Genomic DNA, 18567 nt, shown 5'->3' on the forward strand with positions numbered 1-18567 from the left:
TGCTTCCCCCCCTGGATCCCTGTGTGCAGCATAATGTAATTATTGTAGTATTTTAGGTATTCTTCCCATACACTATTTAGCAAAGATACTTTTTTATATGGGTAGGAACCAGGAGAAGGAAGTTTCTGGCCAAGAGAAGGAACTAGGGCAAGAAATGTCCTCAGGTGTGCTTTGCAAAGGAAATTCCAGAGGCTGTGCCATTCACCAGCAAATCATGAATACTGGTGAACAGTGAGTGTTGGCCTTCATCTCCACACTCAAGAAACGCACAAACTGAGCAAAACCTCAGTATTTCCTCTCTCGCCCCAGTCACCTGTTTTCTCCAAAGACATGTCCTCTTTCAGATCTACCAAGAGCAATTAGAGGTGTTGATGCCCTCAGGTAGGTGTAACTGTTCAGTAACAGAGGGTACAGCACTTGGTGAAGGGTTACATCAACACTCTTCCACCTGCTTCAACACAAGGCCAGTCCGGGGAGCTGAAGTCGCCTTCCGCAGATGGGTAGGAACAGACACCTGGTGCGTGACAGCACCTCTGACTCCTCCAGCAATTTGCAACATGATCTTGCTGCTAGATCTTTAATAATCCATTCCTTCTTGTGCTAAAATTTGTCATCAGAGACAGGAACATAGGAAACGCCAAGTGACATCAGATCAATGTTGTGGCTTCTAACACACTCTTGGCACCTGACTTCTACAAAGTACTGGCACCTTGCAGTACCAGTAGCTCACAGCTGTCACCAAGATCTCTGATCTATAGAGAATGGCTTTAGCCCCAAAGCCCTGAATTTAATCCCTCAGCCAAAATACCTATAATCACCACCTATGATAATGCTGGCCACTTTTCACTGATGTCTGATGTTTTTCACCTTCCTATGTTCTTGGCTTTAATGACTTTTGGGGCAACGAACTCCTCTTCTACTTACACAACATGATTGCACTATACAGTTCATGTCCTTCTAGGTTTAAATCTCCAGGAGACTTGCATGAACCAAATGAAAGTTAAATAAAGCAGGACTTCTACATAGCAAAGGAAATAAAATATTATATAATAACATAGGGTTAGTTTAACTTCATATCCGCCCTCAGTGCTAAGTAATCAACCAACCTGTATAGAAACGTATTTTTCTCAAAACCAAATACATCTTACTACATAAAAAAATAATACTGTGAAAGCAAGCCAATTTGTGCAAAAAAAAAAAAAAAAAAAAAGACAAAAAAATAAAAACCAACACCTTTGGAAATGCATGAAGCGTTGCTTTAGTGCTGTATGATAACAGTGAAATGTATTCCTTCCCTAATACTGGTTATCTGCTTTCTGGGTCCTACAGTAAGAAATCCTGTAGACGGCTTACAATGCTTGCCTCTTACATCTTGAACCTCCTGTTGACGAAGAACAGAGTGAAACACTATTAAGGTTTATTCAGTTGCAAAAGCTTTGACATTAGGCCTAGTCAAACAGCAAATGTGCATCTGGACTAACACAAAGGCATGTATTTTACAGTCCCTCCAATCAGAATGTGTCAAACTCTTACGGTTTTATGATTTTTGTTGTATTATTGATATTCCACATCATAACATCATGTGGTGTATTGGGAGTTAAAGAGTTAATGCTCCAGCTCCATTCTGGGTATACCTGACTGAACCTGTGCACCGGTTCCTAACCACTGGGTCACAGCATTAACTCTTTAATTTCTCCCACTCTTAGTTTGGGGGAAGTTCTCCACAAGGAGTTACTGGGGCCCAGAAGGGCAAGCCCAGCATGGGGAGTCATTTGGGGCAGGTTGTGCTCATCACAGTTAGTAAGGTGTTCAGAGCTCACACAGGAGGGAGTCTGGCTAGAAAGCTCATTCTTTACTTGAAAGTCAGAGCAAATAATTATCAGCGAGCAAAGAGACTCAGCAAAACAAAAAACAAAAACAGCAGGGAAAGGAGAGATTAATTGTACGTGAGCAGTCCCTTTAGTGGAGCAAGTAATACTACAAACGCCTTCTCTCCTTCCCCCAACCCACAGCTCTTCTGAGAATCTACAACTGCATTCCTTGTGCTCCACAGGGGCCTGCAGGTGTGCCAGGTCTCTGTGTGGATGAAGGGACACAGAGGGCAGCCCACTCTCTGCTCTTGTTGGTGTTCAGCTCCCATGATGGGGAAGATGAAGAGCAGAGGCCCCAAGTGCGCTGCTCAGCCCAGAACCATCTCCATGACCTCCATGCTCTGTGACCTCAGAGCTGTGAGTGGATGGACAGCATGCCACACCATACGGTGACCACCTGCCAGTGAAGGGGGTGCCAGGGATGGGGAGCAGCAGCATGGGAGATGTGTGAAGTGTACATTTAGAGGTAGGAATCATAGGGTAGGAGGCAGAGGAATTGAATCCACCCGAAACTGGGTGATACTCGAGATTCTTGGGTACCAATGGTACCCAAGAAGAGCATCAGGTTAGGAACCATAGTAACACTGCAAGTGCGCTATGGGTGTGGGCAAGGTTCAATCAGAACAAGGGGCCAGACAGTGCTGCTGGCCTCCAGGTTTTGTCTGATCCCTATTCCTGCTCCAGACTCATCAACCTTTTACAACCCAGTGGAGCTCACTAAGGCTGAGCTACATGTGTCAGAGGGTAAACAATGGGAATTCAAAAACCCCAATGCCTCAGCTTGTCTTGTCTAGCCTGCAGACTCAGGATGAAGAGCCTATTCAATACCTGCTAGGCAAATAAGACTGTGTGACCCCAGCCAGAGATGGTTGTGGCTACTCTTGGTGAAGGTAGACTTAGAAACCTCATCCAGCCATAAAAAGGGTAACTAAATGATGAGTAAAATTCTCCCCTTTGAAGATATCCTTTCCTGTATTCCACACCAGTAGCACCATCTCTTATTGCACAAAGGCAGGACACACCATTCTGATGAGGCAGAACTCAGAACATCCAGAGCGGTGGTGTATGTAATACCAAGCTCTGGAACTTGTCTAAAATTTCCCGTAGAATTCTTAACCCATCACCAATGTAATATTTCAGGCTTTGTGCTGAATTTGTCATTGAAAAACACCAGTGACAAATTCACAGCTGTTACTTATAGCTTAACTCTGCCAGTTTGCTATTGGAGGAATAAGACCAGTCAAAATAGTTATGCATTGACATTAAGATGGCCACTTTAAGAGTGAAATAACTTGGTCAAACTTCCCCCAGGGTGTAACAAAACCGACATCAAAACAGCCACTACTGCTTTACACATGGGTTCAAAAACTGTCCCATTCACCCCCCACCTCTCTTATGGCTGAATTTTTCCAATGTTTTATGAGTTTTATCTGTGTAATACCCCTTTGCAGGGAGGGTATAGTTGTTATCTTCAACAAACAATGGAGAAAAATAAGAGGCCCAGGCAGGTTGTTTGCCCAGTGTCACACAGGATGATCTGTGTAAGAGCAGGGGCTTGAACCTGGGGTATCCCAGCTCAGAAACTAATGCCTCCTACCATTCTTTCTCCCTGGAGACTTTTGTGGTGTTGCACGGGAAGGGCAGAGTGGGCCCCGTTTCTTCTGTTGCTTTTTTTTATGAGTGCGATGACGTGGTCTAAATTAAAAGAAAAATACAAAGAGACTGCCGTAAATTATCCACATACAAAGGCCTTGTTCACATTTATCCTATGGTCCTTCACATCTTGCTGGCAGGGTGCAAATGAAGATAACATCCCCCTTCACATGCCCACTTCCCCCATTCACGTGGTACCTGCTGAGGTAGAATGGAAGTGGAGGGGACTGGATCTTTGGCTTCCCACCCACCTTTCCCACTGACACCCGCATTAAACTTTTTTTTTTCCTTTTCCTTTTTCCTGTTGGATTTAAGGGCATTCATTGCCTTAAAGTGAGGCTGTGAAGATGTTTCCCTACATTGTCCCCATCGTGCAGGGCATGTATCCTGCACAGGAACCATGGAGTACCAGCAGGTTGACAGTTTGGTGTCTTGTACTCCAGCCATTCCTTACAAATGAGGCCAGGAATGAGGAAGAGCTGCCACACCTGGATTTACAAGTGCTTTAGTGGAAGGCAGCAGCAGGGCTCAGCTCCCGTCACAGCCAGTCTCTAGAATTTGGGAGTTTCCATTTTCCCAGAGGGCTCGGGTAAAGGTTTTTCCTATTTGGCTTCATTATCTTCTCCAGATCCATCAACTGTCTTGTCTGTGCCAGCAGTAACAGCTGAGCTTAATACACTCCAATATCTTGGGCTGAGGGGATGTTTTGAGCTGGGACTATGTCAACGTGACAGCGTAGGAGCCAGGATTGTTCTCTGGTTTCTTTATTTTGGGCTCAGTTAACTCTGTAGAGTCCCAGTTTTGCAAACCCTTGCAAAGGGAGAAGGGAAAGGCAGTCAAGGCAGGACTATAAACGAGGACTGGGATCGCCTAACAGTGATAAAGGATTTGTTAGCTATTTCAAGAAAGGATTTGCCCCATGGCTACAAAATGGATGAATGTTGAATGATGTTGGCCACAACAGTTGCACAATGATTTTTAAAGCCAGTTAAAGAATTTGGATTCCTGACAGCTTGAATGCATTTTTCTGATGTCTCATAAGTGTGCATATTACATGGAAATGTGATGAATATAAAGCAATTACAAAAGCTAAGCGGGATTAATGAGCAAAATAATTCCCTACTAAAAACCATCTCTGCTCTCACAATGACCTGAATTAAATTGCTATGCTCTATGAAGTTGTCTTTGCCTTTAGCTGTGGCTTATAACACAGAAGATACTCTTGTATTAGAACACTGGTATAGAATAAGATATCTTGACAGTTTGGATTTTACTTAATCAATTACAAGAGCCCTTTCTACAAAAAGTATTAATTTTATTCCAGAAAAAAATAAATTCCCATGTACAATTGGGTTTTCATAACATGAAACAATTAGCCATTTTATTGCTAGTGCATATAGGGTAATGTCACATTTCATACAATTTCAGTACAAGTGAAAAAATATAATATATGGCTGATTGAAGCTGATAGCTACATTAACATTTATAGATCTATATAGATTTATTTTACAAGCTGTTAGTAGTTCAGAAGGATATCGGTGTTTTAAACTACCAACACTCATATGGCTCCAATTCAAATATATGAATCGCTTCATGTGCTATAAATATATTCCAAATACATTTCATTGAAGAAGTCAAAGCTGTGCACTAGAAGATATCAAAAACATGCCTTGTGAAAACACTATAGACAGAGTCCTGACTGTCTATGAAGTGTGAAAATGCCACTGGTGCTAGCATTAAGTTGGAAAATAAAAATAATGCCATGATGACTGGGATTAGGTGATGGAGATGTATGCTTTCTATCATCTTATTTAATAAGACTGGGACCGAATTCTCTTCAGTTACTCAATGTGAACCAGGATGAAACACACAGAATTTGCAGAGTTGCTTCTGGATTACAGACAGGTAAGAAAAATCCAGAATCTGGTTGGAGATCAGGTGAAGGCTCACTGGCTTCAGTAGAGCTAGCCCCAGACCTTGATCAGTGGAAATGAGAGCAGAAGGTGCTCCAGCTGAATTGTTTCCCTCAGGCAGGCAGGTGTGAGCTTATTGTCACATCTAGCCAACCCTGCAAATTTTTTAGTGCCTCCTAAGTTTCAAGACTTATGAACAGCACAAAAGGCTTCACCTTGGCTGACAGCAAACAGAAACTTAGGCAGGGGCTTGAGGATTTTCCCAGGTTTGGAAAAGAGTAGCTGAAGCACCTGTGATAGCATGGGCCACATCCTGCTCTTGGCTTCAGCTGTGCCTAAATCCAAATCCATCCTGGCAGCATTAATCTGGATTACCTCTGCAAAGAATTTGCCCAAGGACAAGAGGGCTGAATGCTGGCAGCAAAGAAGGCACTGAGCATCAGATGAGATGGGGAGAGCTGGCAGGGCTGGAATCACAGTCTCTGTTAGCTGGCTTCCCTCCCCACTCCTCACACTATCATGGTCCCAGAATGGCCAGATGAAATAATTACTTTATTTCTGGTACCACTTTCACCCTTGCCCATTGTAAAACCACAGTAGCACAAGCATTTTTCTTCCCCTAGACAGCTGCGGGCATTCAACTACCTCATATGGCCCATATACCCATACTCATCTCCACCTGTCTCCAAGAATGTATTGCTTTTGCAAATGACTTGATTCCAACCCTGCCTTTACCTGCAGAAGCAGCAGGGACAAAGTTCAGCATGGTTATGAAGGAGTGGCAATGTGGTGGCAGTGGTGGGAGGAACTCTGAGTGCACAGGTGGGTTTGCTGGCCAGAATGCTGCTGCAGGACCAGCCACAGCCTGGGGTGCTATAAATTTTCATATATTCCACTCCAGAAAAGCTGGAGCCCACCCCTGCATCGCAGCAGCACAGAAATGTTCTCTGTGCTGCTCTTGCTCACTGTAAAATTTGACTGATAGGCTGGGTCCTCCTTAGGATAGACATGACCAGCCATTTGCAAGGGTAATAAAAATGAACTCAAATATTTGCCAAGCATGGCTGGTTTCCCCTGGCCTTGTGGGAGAGCTTTATTCATGGCAGAACATCTTGCCTTGGATGATATTATTAGCACTCTGCACTGGCCAGTGGAGAAGCAATTCTACTGCCAAGACACACTTAGCCTCATCCGCCTGTGCAAGCAGACCCCCAGTGTGACATGGAGAAGGGGCTCCAAAGAAACTGTAACAATACAAATTCTGAAGTAATTGTACTTTTGCTTGAGGAGAGGGAGTGTAAAGGAAACATTTTCCTTGGGAGAACTGCTCTTTATAAAAGAGGATGAGTTGGGGACCCCAGCACAGATACTTTAGAACAGATGTTGCCTCAAATCCTGGCAAAATTCTTGGTTTAACATTTAGGATATGCTAGAAGCTGCTGTTTTAATACAGACTAGGTCAACTCCAAACCCATCTTCAAAACAATATGTGATTTCACAAATACTTTGTCCGCATGGTTAAAGCCAGCCCTTAATGTTCTACCCTTGAATAACTCAGGATGTGTTAGCTGTTAAGTCCATTTGTCTCTTGCCTTACTTGTTTAAAGCTTTCTCCAGATATTCCTGGATCCACTTTAGCTTGGGATCAATGCACACTTGCTTGCTGTTGCTCTTGAGCCTCGCACTGCCAAAGGAGAGAAGTCAGAATGAGTCCCATGTGTGATGCCCCTCAGCCCACGCACACCCACACACCTTATTCCACATATAGGTTTGCAATTCCATTACATTCAGGCTGTAGTCCCCTGGGTATCAGTGCTGCTCTGGGGTACCACACGAAGAGGCTGAGATATCCCTGCCATCCTCCAATAAATATTCTCCTATAAATATCTCTAATTTTAGAACACTGGTACATCTTGCCCCCACTTATGCTGATTCCTGCGGTCTGTGCTGGGATGCGTGCTAGGGGAAAGAGATGCAGAACTTGAATCTAATTCCTATCTGGACTTCTACAAGTTCAAAAATAACAGTGTGGTAAATACAGGTCACCTCTGCACAGATTTAATTAAGAACAGCTTTCAGACTCAATCCAAAATTGAATTTTTGCATGCTTTGGAAATGGACACCAAGCCATAACTCTTGGATGTCCTGAAAAGATCTGATCACTCCCTCACTTTCTGCTTTATTCAAAACTGAACCAGCAGGTTGTAGGCAGGAAGATAATTGGAAGTACCACAGTGCCAGAGGCGAATTTCGCCTCATGCATTCAGTCAGCACTAGAAACAAAAGCAGAAACTTCCTGAGGGATTTCTCCTGAATGTCTGAGCTGCACTTTCCAAGCCACGCTGTTAGCTAATTTGAATCTGCTAAGAAGCTGCAGAAAAGGAGACAAATGTCGGACACCTGTCTGAAGCCTGTGGCAGCCAGGGCTTTGGGTTACCTGTACATGAGCAGTACTGACAGCTCCTCACCCCTATCCACAGGTGTGACCCTCAGCACCTCAGAAGAGTGTTTCATTTTTCCCAAAGCATCCCTGCCACATTGCTCAGAAGCCTCCCCTCAAACAGCCTTGCCATGCAAGAGTGCCAAGAACAGCAATTCCAGGGAAATGCCCATAGGAGTGAGTTCAGTACTTGCTTAAGCTTTTGCTGGATGAAAACCAAAATATTCCCTACTTCATAAAATGAAGCCTGTGGAATATAAAAATGTAGAGTAAGAAGTAACAGGTCAAAAAGGCTCCTCGATCTGAAGTTATGCAACAACACAGTTGTAACATAAACACATTGAAGATCCAGCCTTGCAAGCCTCGTGCCAATAAAGTGATGAATGGGCCTAATTCATATTTCCCATAAAGCAGTGCCAAGCTGGAGAACTTCCAGTGAAGTGATACCTACAGTGCGAATGGATTTGCTGATGTTAGCAGAGCCTGGGAACTATTAAGCTGGCTGTGTGCAGCACAGAACCAAAAGCACATGTAACCATCTACCACCACATGCAGAGGGAGGTGAAGACCAAGGATGAAGACACCAGCTTTCATAGGCATCTATTTCTGAGCCCAGCAGCCACCATTCCCCATACAGTCACAGCAGTGACCTAGGTGTCTGTAGGGAATGTTCTTCCAGCAGATGTTCTGGTGTCTGCTTAGGAGACAATTAACCAAAATCAAAGCTAAACACGCCTATTTCCTTTTGCTGAAAAGCAGGGGAATTAGGATTGGCTTTGTAGAAGTAGACATTCACAAAGCAGATTTCTGGATTTGGAAAACTGACTCCTTGTGGAACTGAAAACAAAGCTCTTACGATTTTTGTTCAAGTGCAATTCCCTCTACATAAAGAGAAATGTACTGGAGCAAAAAAACCCACAAGGTCCTTCGTTAAAACCACATGAATTCAATGATATTCTCTGTTCTTGAAAATAGCTTTTAAGTCACTCACACCTTCACAGATCCACTGAGTTCTGAGTGCAGTTGAGAGTTTTGATTCCATTTCAACTGCTCTTTTTGTGAGGAACTAGCTCAAGATTTGTGAGCATTTGGAGACAAGCTTTTGGTTTAAGTATTTTAACTACTTAAATAAAAGAAAGATGGTGCCTTCTGTCCATGTGTTGCTTGTGCCACTGAATCACATTGCAAACAAATTCAGATCAGGAAAGTGGCAAGAATGTATAGTCAGTGGTTCTCAGTTTCAAGCTTTCAACAATGTCTAATGACTATGATCCCAATGATTAGTAAGAAAAAAATATATATGCAGTATCCAAGCTTAAATGTCTGTCATCTTCTTGAAGCTTCTCTGTAAAATTTAAAATTGTCTACAAAGCCTCAGCATTAGGACCCTTACAACATCCACTGACAGTCCCAGAACACAAATCCACACTCTATTTTCCTTTTGGATGCTTGCCTCCAGAAATGTTTATAGGTACAAATCAGAATCACAGCTGGTTTTCCCATTTTCCTGAAACAAAATCATTTCTTGAGTAGGTTTACATTTTTTTCTCACTGTCTTCCACCAAATCCTAAGGCAGGAGCACAGATGAAAAAATGTGGATGATCCACCCAGAGTGGTTTGAAAAAGAAGAAATGCCATATGAACCAAAAGTTGCTCACAAATGGAGATGTGCCCCTAAATATATCTAAACATTCCTGATAAATGTCATGAAACTATGTCAGTATTCTCAATGCAGAAATGTTTTGGATGACAAAGAGTGGATTTTTACAGCATTTAAATTGCAACTGGAAGAGCTCAACATGGATGAGCATAGGACCAGCGATGGGAGCCCATGTAGTCACACAGACCCTCTCAGATGGGTCAGAAGAACCTGATGAGGTTCTTTTGCAATGAAAAGATGAATACACAATTTTGCCATGCTGGAGGAGGGAGTCATTCTTGAAAAAAACTAACCCAAAAGAGCTTCCATACATGCACCCCCTGAAAAAAACCAAAAACAACAACAACAAAAACCCAGCAACTATCACACTCTTCCCAAAAATCAGTGTTTTCTTTTCAGCAAGATTAAGAGGTTGTTTTCCATTGGGAACACATTTAAGTCCTGCTGTGATCTATGATCTATGTGGAGTCAGACACAGCCCGGTAAGGGTGCCCTTAGGTCAGGCCAGCATGTGTTTAGGGGCTGTACCTCTGGGGAAAGTTACAGAAAACCCAGGAATTCTTTTTGCTTGTGGAAACACAGATTATTGGAAGAGTCAGGACTCAGTAAAATCTTTATCTCAAGATGTGAAGTTCCACATATAAAGTAATGGACAGCCTGTCCTGCCCACATGCCCATGGGAGAAGCAGGACACAGGATCGTGGAGATCAGAGGTGTAACACCACAAGAAACACATGGGCTCTCGTACACTGAGTAAAGCATGGTCCTGTAATATCTGATACATAAGAAGTAGAGAGGAGCACATGACGCAGCCTTAACTGCAGCAATGGGGAAAGCTAGCCAGCACACAGAGCAGGAACCAGCTCCACAATGCTTCCTTTTGATACCCAGCTGGAAAGAGTAAGAGACTTACACAATCTGAAGTGAGCAGTTGGGGGTAGAGAGGATTTTGAGGTGCTTAATGTTGGCCCTCGCCACGTTGCTCTCGAAGAATCGACAGGGGCATCGGTACGTCAGGCTCACAGGCTTCTCTGTGGGACACGGAGAGAAAGGACAACGTTACTCCCTCTGCTCCCGGATGCACAGGGCAGGGCTGCAAAGCCCTTCAAACACGCAGGTGAAGAAAAAAAAACGCAGAGAAAAGCCGCGGCTCTGGAAGAGTATCAGCTCGCAGCGCGATCGTTTCACCCCACTCCCAGGCCCTTTAATCCCGGTGCGTGGGATTTGGGAAAGACAAAAGAAGAGGGAGATAAAATGGAGATAAGAAAAGAAGGAGAGATTAGAATGAGTTCCGATTGTGCGGGGATGCTCCTGGTAATTAGACAAGATAAAGGCCAAAAGAGGGGGCACTTGTCCTCCGCCTTGTTCTCGACAAACGATTCTGACCCGAGGCCAAATTAGAAGGTAGCCAGAAGAAAGAGATGGATTCCAAAGGGCTCCGATCAAACCGGCTGAGCTCAGGTGCAGCTTTCAGGGGGGACTTAGCGGCTGCAGAAAAGCCGTGTGGTTCCGCCTTTCCCAGGGCCCAGGGCCTGACCTTTCTCCAGCGCAGCCGAAATGCTGCCAGAGATGTTCACACACGGATGTGGCTGCAAACAGGAATGCGAGATCGCAGTGGGTTTGCAGGAGAGATTTGGAGTCCCCTAGGCCCCCTCCAGCCTGTCGCAAAGGAACGGAGCTCAAGGAGACAGCTCTTGATACTGTGCTCCCCATAAAGGGATCAGAGACCACAAGCTGTGTGAGTGCCTCATTGCCAGCACAAGGACAGAATTAAGTTTACTCCCTAGGTTAGAAATCGGCAATATATATGCATGCGGAATGGAAGAAAGCTGCCTGGCTCTCGCACAGCATCTGATGCAGCCCTACTGGATGGTTTATCCATGGAAGAACTTAATTACTGGCAACCAAGCAAACAGAAATAAGGTCTTTGCTCAGAAGCTTCAAAGCCTCACGCATGATAAAATGCAAGCACAGCAGCACTACCTGAAAGTCAAGACTGAGCTGCCTAAAATTCTCAGTGATATCCCATTGGGGCAGTTTTCAGCCTCTGAAAAGAACCAAACTCATAGAGGTGGACATAAGCCGTCAGCTCTGGCTCATGCTGTTCTCAGGAGGGAAAAAGCCTTTTTTCTGAATCAGGGTCTGATCCCACTGGCAGACAGACAAACACAAAGAAATTAATCGGTGGAGTTCCTCCAGCTTCACACCTGAGTCTGCACTAGAAGTTAATAAAATAGAAGGATATTTTCCATCAGTTTCATGGCAGTCAGTCAGTTCAAATAATGATATTATTTATGAGTTAATAAATGGGAGGAGAAGCTTCCGTAGGTCATGTGGAGAGGGAAGGAGGGCTTCAGGGTGAACCCCCAAATGTGAGCTGTGCTGACTGCTGCTAGCGACAGAGAAAGGCATGAGGATTTGTTCCTGATAGCTGTGTATCAGCATGTTTCTATCAAAAAGGGAGGCTGACATCACATGCAAATATATAGCAAATCAGCGCAACTGCATAAGTGCCTCTGCAAGCTAGTGCTAACAAAGTAAGTTTAAGATTCACCCTAAACAACATGCAAGAGATGGAACTGTTCAGACCTATGATGGAGAATGCAATCCTGTCCTCTATGGGAGTGGGAGAGGGATTTTCGATCCCATTCCACTCACTTGAAATCAGGAGATAAACCTTGCCAATACCTCCTACTAACAGGTCTGTGAGTCACAGGTACAGCAGTACAGACACTAGGGCTGCTCTCAGCATCATTCCCAGTGAACCTCCTGCCCAGTGCTTTGGCTCTGAGTCCAGCCAGGTTCCTGCTGGGCCACCCAGTGCACGTGGCATCCCCCAGCACAGGGATCCCGTTGTCCTAAAGCAGGAAGCACAGCACTGCTCCCACCTCGAGGCTGACAAGCACATTTTCCTTGTCACCTTCCAAAATTTGAATCCAGTTGTTCCACACAGTAGAGCTGATTGAGACAGCATTTCTATGAACCTGCATGCAGGAATGAAAGCTCTGGAGGTCCTCTAACAGGCACGGAGCATGGGTTTAGGCTGCCCTCCTCTATGGCCTGTTAACAGTACTGTTACATGAAGGCACCAGTTTGGATGGAACTGATTGCAGGAAGATTTTGAGAATTTTGTCTCGCATATTTGGTTGAAACAGTCTAAAGTTACAGTAGGGCCAGACCCTGCTCAGCCATCTCTCTGTCATCTCTTCAGCCCCACTTCCTTACACACTAAGAAAACAGCTTTTTGAACTAGACTAGAAGAATTTCTAGATTGTCTTCTAACTGAATGTTCTTCTAGCTCTGAACAACCACTTCTGTGGACAAATCCTCCCCACTTCCAACATGCTCACATAAATATCCTATAAGTAGGATGCTATAGACCTCCCTTATAAGAGTGTTGCTGCGGGCATTTCAATGGCAGCATCGTTTTACTGCTGCTCACCCAGGGCTGCATCTGTCAGTATCAGGAGAAGGCTGGCAACTTGATAAGACTAGAACAGCTCCCTGTCCCTGGGGAGTAAGGCTGCGGTAAGCAGAAACAGCTTCACCAGGGTGAATGAGAAGTACTGGGAGTTCACCTGCCCTGCAGGACAAGGCAACCCTGCAATCTGCAGCAGGGCTGAGAACACCATAGGACATACAAAAATTCTCATCGCTGCAAGTTCGCGGTCTCTCCCCTTCCCTAGCTTTTCTCTGTCCACTTTAAGCCTGTCCACCAGCAGCAGCACCACGATCTCATCTCACCGTCCCACAAAGCTCAGCAGCGGTGCGGTGCCGGCTAGAGGCCGGGCTTCGCCTTCGGCACCGCGTTATTAAGATCATCAGGAGCAATTCACTCACGCCTTTTACACAAAGGGGCATCCTTCCCTGTCCCGGCAAGGAAACACCCAAGTTTCGGTCCCCGAATGGGAGTGGCGGTTCTCGATGAGGGGACAAAAGGTGGCAGCTTGCAGCCGGGCAGGGGCTGTCGTAGCCGGGCGAGGAAACAGCAGCCGCGGCCGGGTCGGAGTGACACGCGGGGATGGACAGCACTGTGTCACTGCCCCAGCGAGAAACGTAGTCGCCGACCTGGGATAACCGGGTCAGCCCCTGCCCAAAACCTCCGGAGCTGGGAGTCCTGCCCCACTTTGGCTCCGATCGAGGCAAGACATAGACCACTAAAGAGGACTAGTGAGGAGGTGAGCAGCCGCCTGTTTCTCATTTCTGTAACTTCTTTTTTTTCCTTTATAGAAATCAATATGCATATGTTGCAAAAAGGAAACAAACAAACAAACAAACACCACCCCGTGCCCTGAGCACTGCTGCAATCCTCGTACAGCCGCTCGCTGGCCGGGAGAGCTGCACGGTGCACAGCCCGCAGCGAACAAACCCCGGAGCAGCAGCGCACCCGCTCCCAGCTCCGGGCCGGGGCTCAGCCGCCCCGCGCAGCCCCGACACCGAGGACGGGAGGCGGCTCACTTACCCTCCGACAGGGAGATGACGGCCAGGGCAAAGGCTAGCAGAGCCAGGGCGCGGAGGTCCATGCTGGTGACGGGGCAGGCAGGCGGGCTCGGAGCGGCTCAGCTCGTCCCGGCAGCAGCAGCGCTCTGCCGGAGTCCCCTCCTCCCCTCCGTCTATAGAGGGGCCGGGGGAGGGGAGGCGGGGGGAGTAGCCAGCCTATGATTTATTGCCCGTGGCATGTTATTACATCCTTCCTCCGCTCAAAAAATGCTTGGAAAGGGACCAAAAAGAGAGAGGGCTCCTCTCTGCGCTCCGTCAGCCCCGCGGTACTTCTCCAGGCGGAGATTCTCCCCGAGCCGGGGCTCAGCACAGCAGTGGGACCACGGGCACTGCGAGGGGAGTGCTCTCTCCGTGGGCGCTGCCAGCCTGGCACGGGCAGACCGAGCCCTGCGCTTCAATCGCAGCTGCATGGACGGGTGCGGGTCCCTGCAGTGTCCCAGGGCTCACAACAGGAGGAGAAAAATCCCCTTCCACTCCCGTGGGCGCAAATCTAGACTTACACTGGCACGCTGGACGTTGCATCCGGCGCCTTCGTAAATTTTCTAGGGGATTTTTTCCTTTTTTTTTTCTTTCAGTTTTGCTCCTGCGTACTTAGCTCCAAACACCATCTTTTCACCTCACTAGCCGAAACTTGTCCTACAACTGCCGCCACATTTCACCCTCTTTGTGGTGCAGATGTTGCCGGACTCCTTGGCACTTGGGCTGACAGCCCCGCAGCACCATCGGAGTAATGGCCCTGAGCTCATCCTCTCTCCGCAGTCCCATCCCACAGTGTCCTGTTTGTTGCCATTCAGCACTCTAAATAAACATCGAGGCTTTGATTGAGCTGGGACCCCCTGGGCTGCACTGAAAGCAGGAGCCCTCCGAAGGGCTGGAGAAGAGAGGGGGATGACTGGGTAAAGCTAATCCTGGCCTGGATGTGTCTGAAGGACACGGCCACGGTGCCACCAGACAGCAGTACGGGCAGACTGTACCCTGAGTAACTCCAAACCTCCACAGCCTCAGCTCAGGAGGATGGAAACAGCTGCTCAAGGGAATGCACTGCTCTGAGCCATGAACTGCCTCCCTCCCCAGCAGCAGCTGGCAAAGGATTTTCACACCCAACTCTCCTAAATCTATTTCTTGTTCCTTGTCTCTGTTCACCAGGGAGCCCTGAATTTGCTTAGGCTAATCTTGCTCTCCCTCTCTCTTTAGGTAAGCCAGCCCAGTAGTGCAGGAGCCTGCTGCACTGGAAGGGCTGATAATCCTAACCGGTGCCCCCAGCCTTGCTATGCCGTGACAGCTGTGACATTCTGCAGGTGTGGGAGAAGCGAGCCTTAATCCCAGCGCAAACACTGCTGGGAGCAGTGCTGTCCCACTGCCCTGTCTGGCACACGGGGATGGCCACACTGCCACAGACGTGTCTGCTGCTGCTGCTCAGGGCACAGAGAACAGCCACACCCAGCGCTGCACCCCAGCTCTCCTCCATCGCTCCACTGCTGCACTGCTTCTGCTGGGAGATGTAAAAGAGCTTTCCCCAGCAGTGGGCAATTCGTGCAAACTGCCTTTTTCCACCAAGAACTAAGTGTTACACAAAGTGCTACCTGCAATACAATGATTCCAAGGATTCAGCCAGCAACAAAGAAACAAATAGGATGCAAAAATAAACTTTTTGGGGTGAAAAAAAATCCTCAACGGGGGTTTTGCCATTTGCCCCCCAAATCTAAAATTAGAAACTCAGTAAAATCTGAACGAATTCTATACTTTGAAAGGCAAGTCGGGTGGCTTAGTAAGTGTTAAATTCCTCAAAAAACTGGCTTTAACTTCGCCTTAACTCCCACAGAATTAACCAGAGGGTTTCTGGATGCTCGGCAGACCCGGCGCAGCCCTGGGGGCTGAACCTCCCCTTCACCACCCAACCGCCTCCAGAACTTCCCTGTGGCCACTAAACCCGATCTGTTATCTGAGTGTTAGTGAAGAAAGGATGAATTCAGAAACTTCACCAACTGCCTGCTGTTAATTCCAACGCAGCTTGAGACAGCCTTTTCTAATAATACCAAATTCCAAATTTCTGCTGTATTTGAATCAAATTACATTTCCTCTTAAATGAGAAGATAGCACAATTTCTGTTGCTTATAATTTTAGGCTGGCATAGCCCAGCACTGAAATCATTGCCATCGGAGCTGTTTTAAATCCCCACAGATTACAAGAAGACATTTCTGGACAGTAAAGCACAGACTTATATTCTTAAGAAACATTTTGTGTGTGTGTGAGTTAAGAATTAAACTAAGTTTGGGAAAAGAGAATCCCCAATTTCATCCTGTTTGCACTGACAGTATCTGACTATGTCCTTCCTTAATGCTTCCTGGGCTTTATTTTCTGTAAGCAAATGTTTTGGGATGGCCACAGTGTTCACACAATCTCTCTTTAAGTGGAGCTAAGATTCACAGTGCATCTCACATCAGAGTAAAACAAATAGCAAAGCAAGCGCATGAATCCCAGCAAGCTCAGTGATCTAGAGTTAACATTAATTGCATTTAGAAATCTGTATGTATTAGGCTACGGGGCTGCACAATTAAGATACCAAATCAACCTTATCTCTGTCTTGATGTAACATCACACGAGAGCCCACATGATAACAACTGGAGCAGATCACTATCCCTGTCCCTGCGTGCAGCTCTTTTACAAGTAACAGTTTTGAAGAAAAAGAAAATTAAAAAGCTCAAACCTCTCATTTTCACATGGCACGATGCTGTGATGGAAGAGAAACTAAACTAAAATGTTAACAGTAAAATTGCTTGGCTGTTGCATGAAATCTTACAGTGCAGAGCTCAGAGTGCTTGGAGATCCATTCTTTTGGAACTAAATGCTGAAATTCTTTGCTTTGTCGTGCTTTCAAAGAAACCAAACAAAGCCAGTGCAACAGCAACAAAACAGGTAATTCATATAAAGCTTTTCTTTCTTCAGTTACTGACTGTATACCCTTACATTTATTCCCATCTTACAGTCATTCTTGTTTTACTTAAAAATTGTTGTAATTTTTTTTTTTAAGTAGCCTTATTATTGCAACACTCCAATGTGAGTGATGTTTTTGCCTACACTGGTGAGCAGGTGAAAGCCTGGAGGCTTCACAGTCCTCCTGAGCACCCAATGCAGAGCCAGAAGATGACAGCTTCGGAGTGGCTGAAGATCATTCTCAGCTCCTGCCTTTGAGATCATAGTTTAAAGTGCTTACACCAAAGATTATTTCCCATCCTTATTGTCCTGTCAAGGTTCCAACCTCCTCCTTTACAAGCGTAGTGAACAGAGCTTTTAGTATTAAGTATTTTCCACAAAGCAGCATAAACCATGAGAAGTGACATGTTGGATTTGTCTACTCTAACAGAAGGAAAAAAAAATCTCCCCTAATAATCAAGTTTCAGATAGAACTGCAAGAGGTTTGTTCTCATTGGAGTAAAACAGCCTCAAACCTTCATGTATGAGGAGATATCCATAAAGCGTGTTGGCCCAAAAGATTCCTTGGAGGACAGAGAGAGAGGTCAAATAGAGGTCAAGTGAGTAACTGTTTATAGATGGTTAACTGGAGTGACAGAATGGTGGTAGCTGCTTTTTTAGCAGTTTAAAGTTTTAAGCTTGCTTCCCTGGGAGCTTCGCATGCGATTTCAATGCATGTGAAATTGGCCCTTTAGGGCAGAATTCATCCCTCCTCTCATCCCAGCAGAGAACATCCCAAGATGGTCTAACCTTTCATGAAGAAACTCAAAATGTGATACATTTTGCTTGGTTTTAGGTTTTGTTACAAACATCATATTTTTGGCCTTGCTACAAGGAGTTTCCTGAAAGCTTGGGGTAGAGCGAAGCCAAGCTTGGCGTGCTCTGCCTCTCCCTGACGCCACAGAAGGGATTTTATTCCAAGAGCACTTAAAGCTGTGTGGCTTTGCTTGGGTTTCGCTTGGAGCTTTCAGGTTCGTTGAGCTCGCAGGCCACTTTGAGGAACCTAGAGCTCAGCAATAAAAGGCTCCCAGTTCCCAGAAAGAAGAGGCAGGGAGCCTTGGCTTGGGCCATGCTTGGTGCTCCCTTTACGCACCAGAGCACAAGAGCTTAAGACCAGAGTATCACAGCAGAGCAGGCTTGTGTCTGCAAGGAAAAGACCCAGAACAAACGTTGGGTCAGAACAGCCAGAGGTCCTACAGCACCCACCTCACTCCTTTGCAGCTTTCCCTTGACTAGCTGAATATGAGTCGTCTGTCTCATGGGATTATTAAAGCTTGCTTTTAATTTAAGATAGACAAGCATAAAAACTAGTAATCCAAGTATCTATACACTGTGGGGATTTTCAGGCTCTGACAAGCTTTGCAGCTGCCTTCTCCCTCAGCAAATTCTAGGGGCCTTAAGGTTTTGTCTACATTAGCAACTTGTGTGGTGAAATTAGAACAGATCTACGCAGAAAAGAAGTGTCTGTGGCCCGTTAGGTGGGCTTGTTTCACCATAGCTGTAGTCTGGTCCTAAAGCCCAAACGTCCCCTCAGTGACGCCCCCTCAGATCTGAGT

General features: G+C 45.9%; 1 protein-coding gene across 1 annotated transcript; it reads right to left on the reverse strand.

Annotated features, from left to right (window-relative positions):
* Positions 1 to 718: 718 nt before the first annotated feature.
* Positions 719 to 14168, reverse strand: CXCL12 (C-X-C motif chemokine ligand 12). The gene is made up of 5 exons (XM_065746187.1): positions 14001 to 14168; positions 10452 to 10569; positions 7035 to 7121; positions 3469 to 3566; positions 719 to 1381 (listed from the first exon to the last, which is right to left on the reverse strand). The coding sequence occupies exons 1-5, from the start codon at positions 14059 to 14061 to the stop codon at positions 1350 to 1352; spliced, it is 396 nt and encodes a 131-aa protein (XP_065602259.1). The 5' UTR covers positions 14062 to 14168; the 3' UTR covers positions 719 to 1349.
* Positions 14169 to 18567: the final 4399 nt, after the last annotated feature.

The sequence above is a fragment of the Cyrtonyx montezumae genome, unplaced genomic scaffold (genome assembly GCF_038088225.1).
Source record: "Cyrtonyx montezumae isolate F1298 unplaced genomic scaffold, pur_monq_1.0 scaffold_4, whole genome shotgun sequence".
Lineage (NCBI taxonomy): Eukaryota > Metazoa > Chordata > Aves > Galliformes > Odontophoridae > Cyrtonyx > Cyrtonyx montezumae.

Coding starts and splice junctions, on each gene's coding strand:
- CXCL12 (XM_065746187.1), bottom strand. CDS start 14,061: ATGGACCTCCGCGCCCTGGCTCTGCTAGCCTTTGCCCTGGCCGTCATC. Junction 7,122..10,451: donor AACTGCTCACTTCAGATTGT/GTAAGTCTCTTA, acceptor CTCCTTTGGCAG/TGCGAGGCTCAAGAGCAACA. Junction 3,567..7,034: donor CTGGAGAAAGCTTTAAACAA/GTAAGGCAAGAG, acceptor CTTTTAATTTAG/ACCACGTCATCGCACTCATA.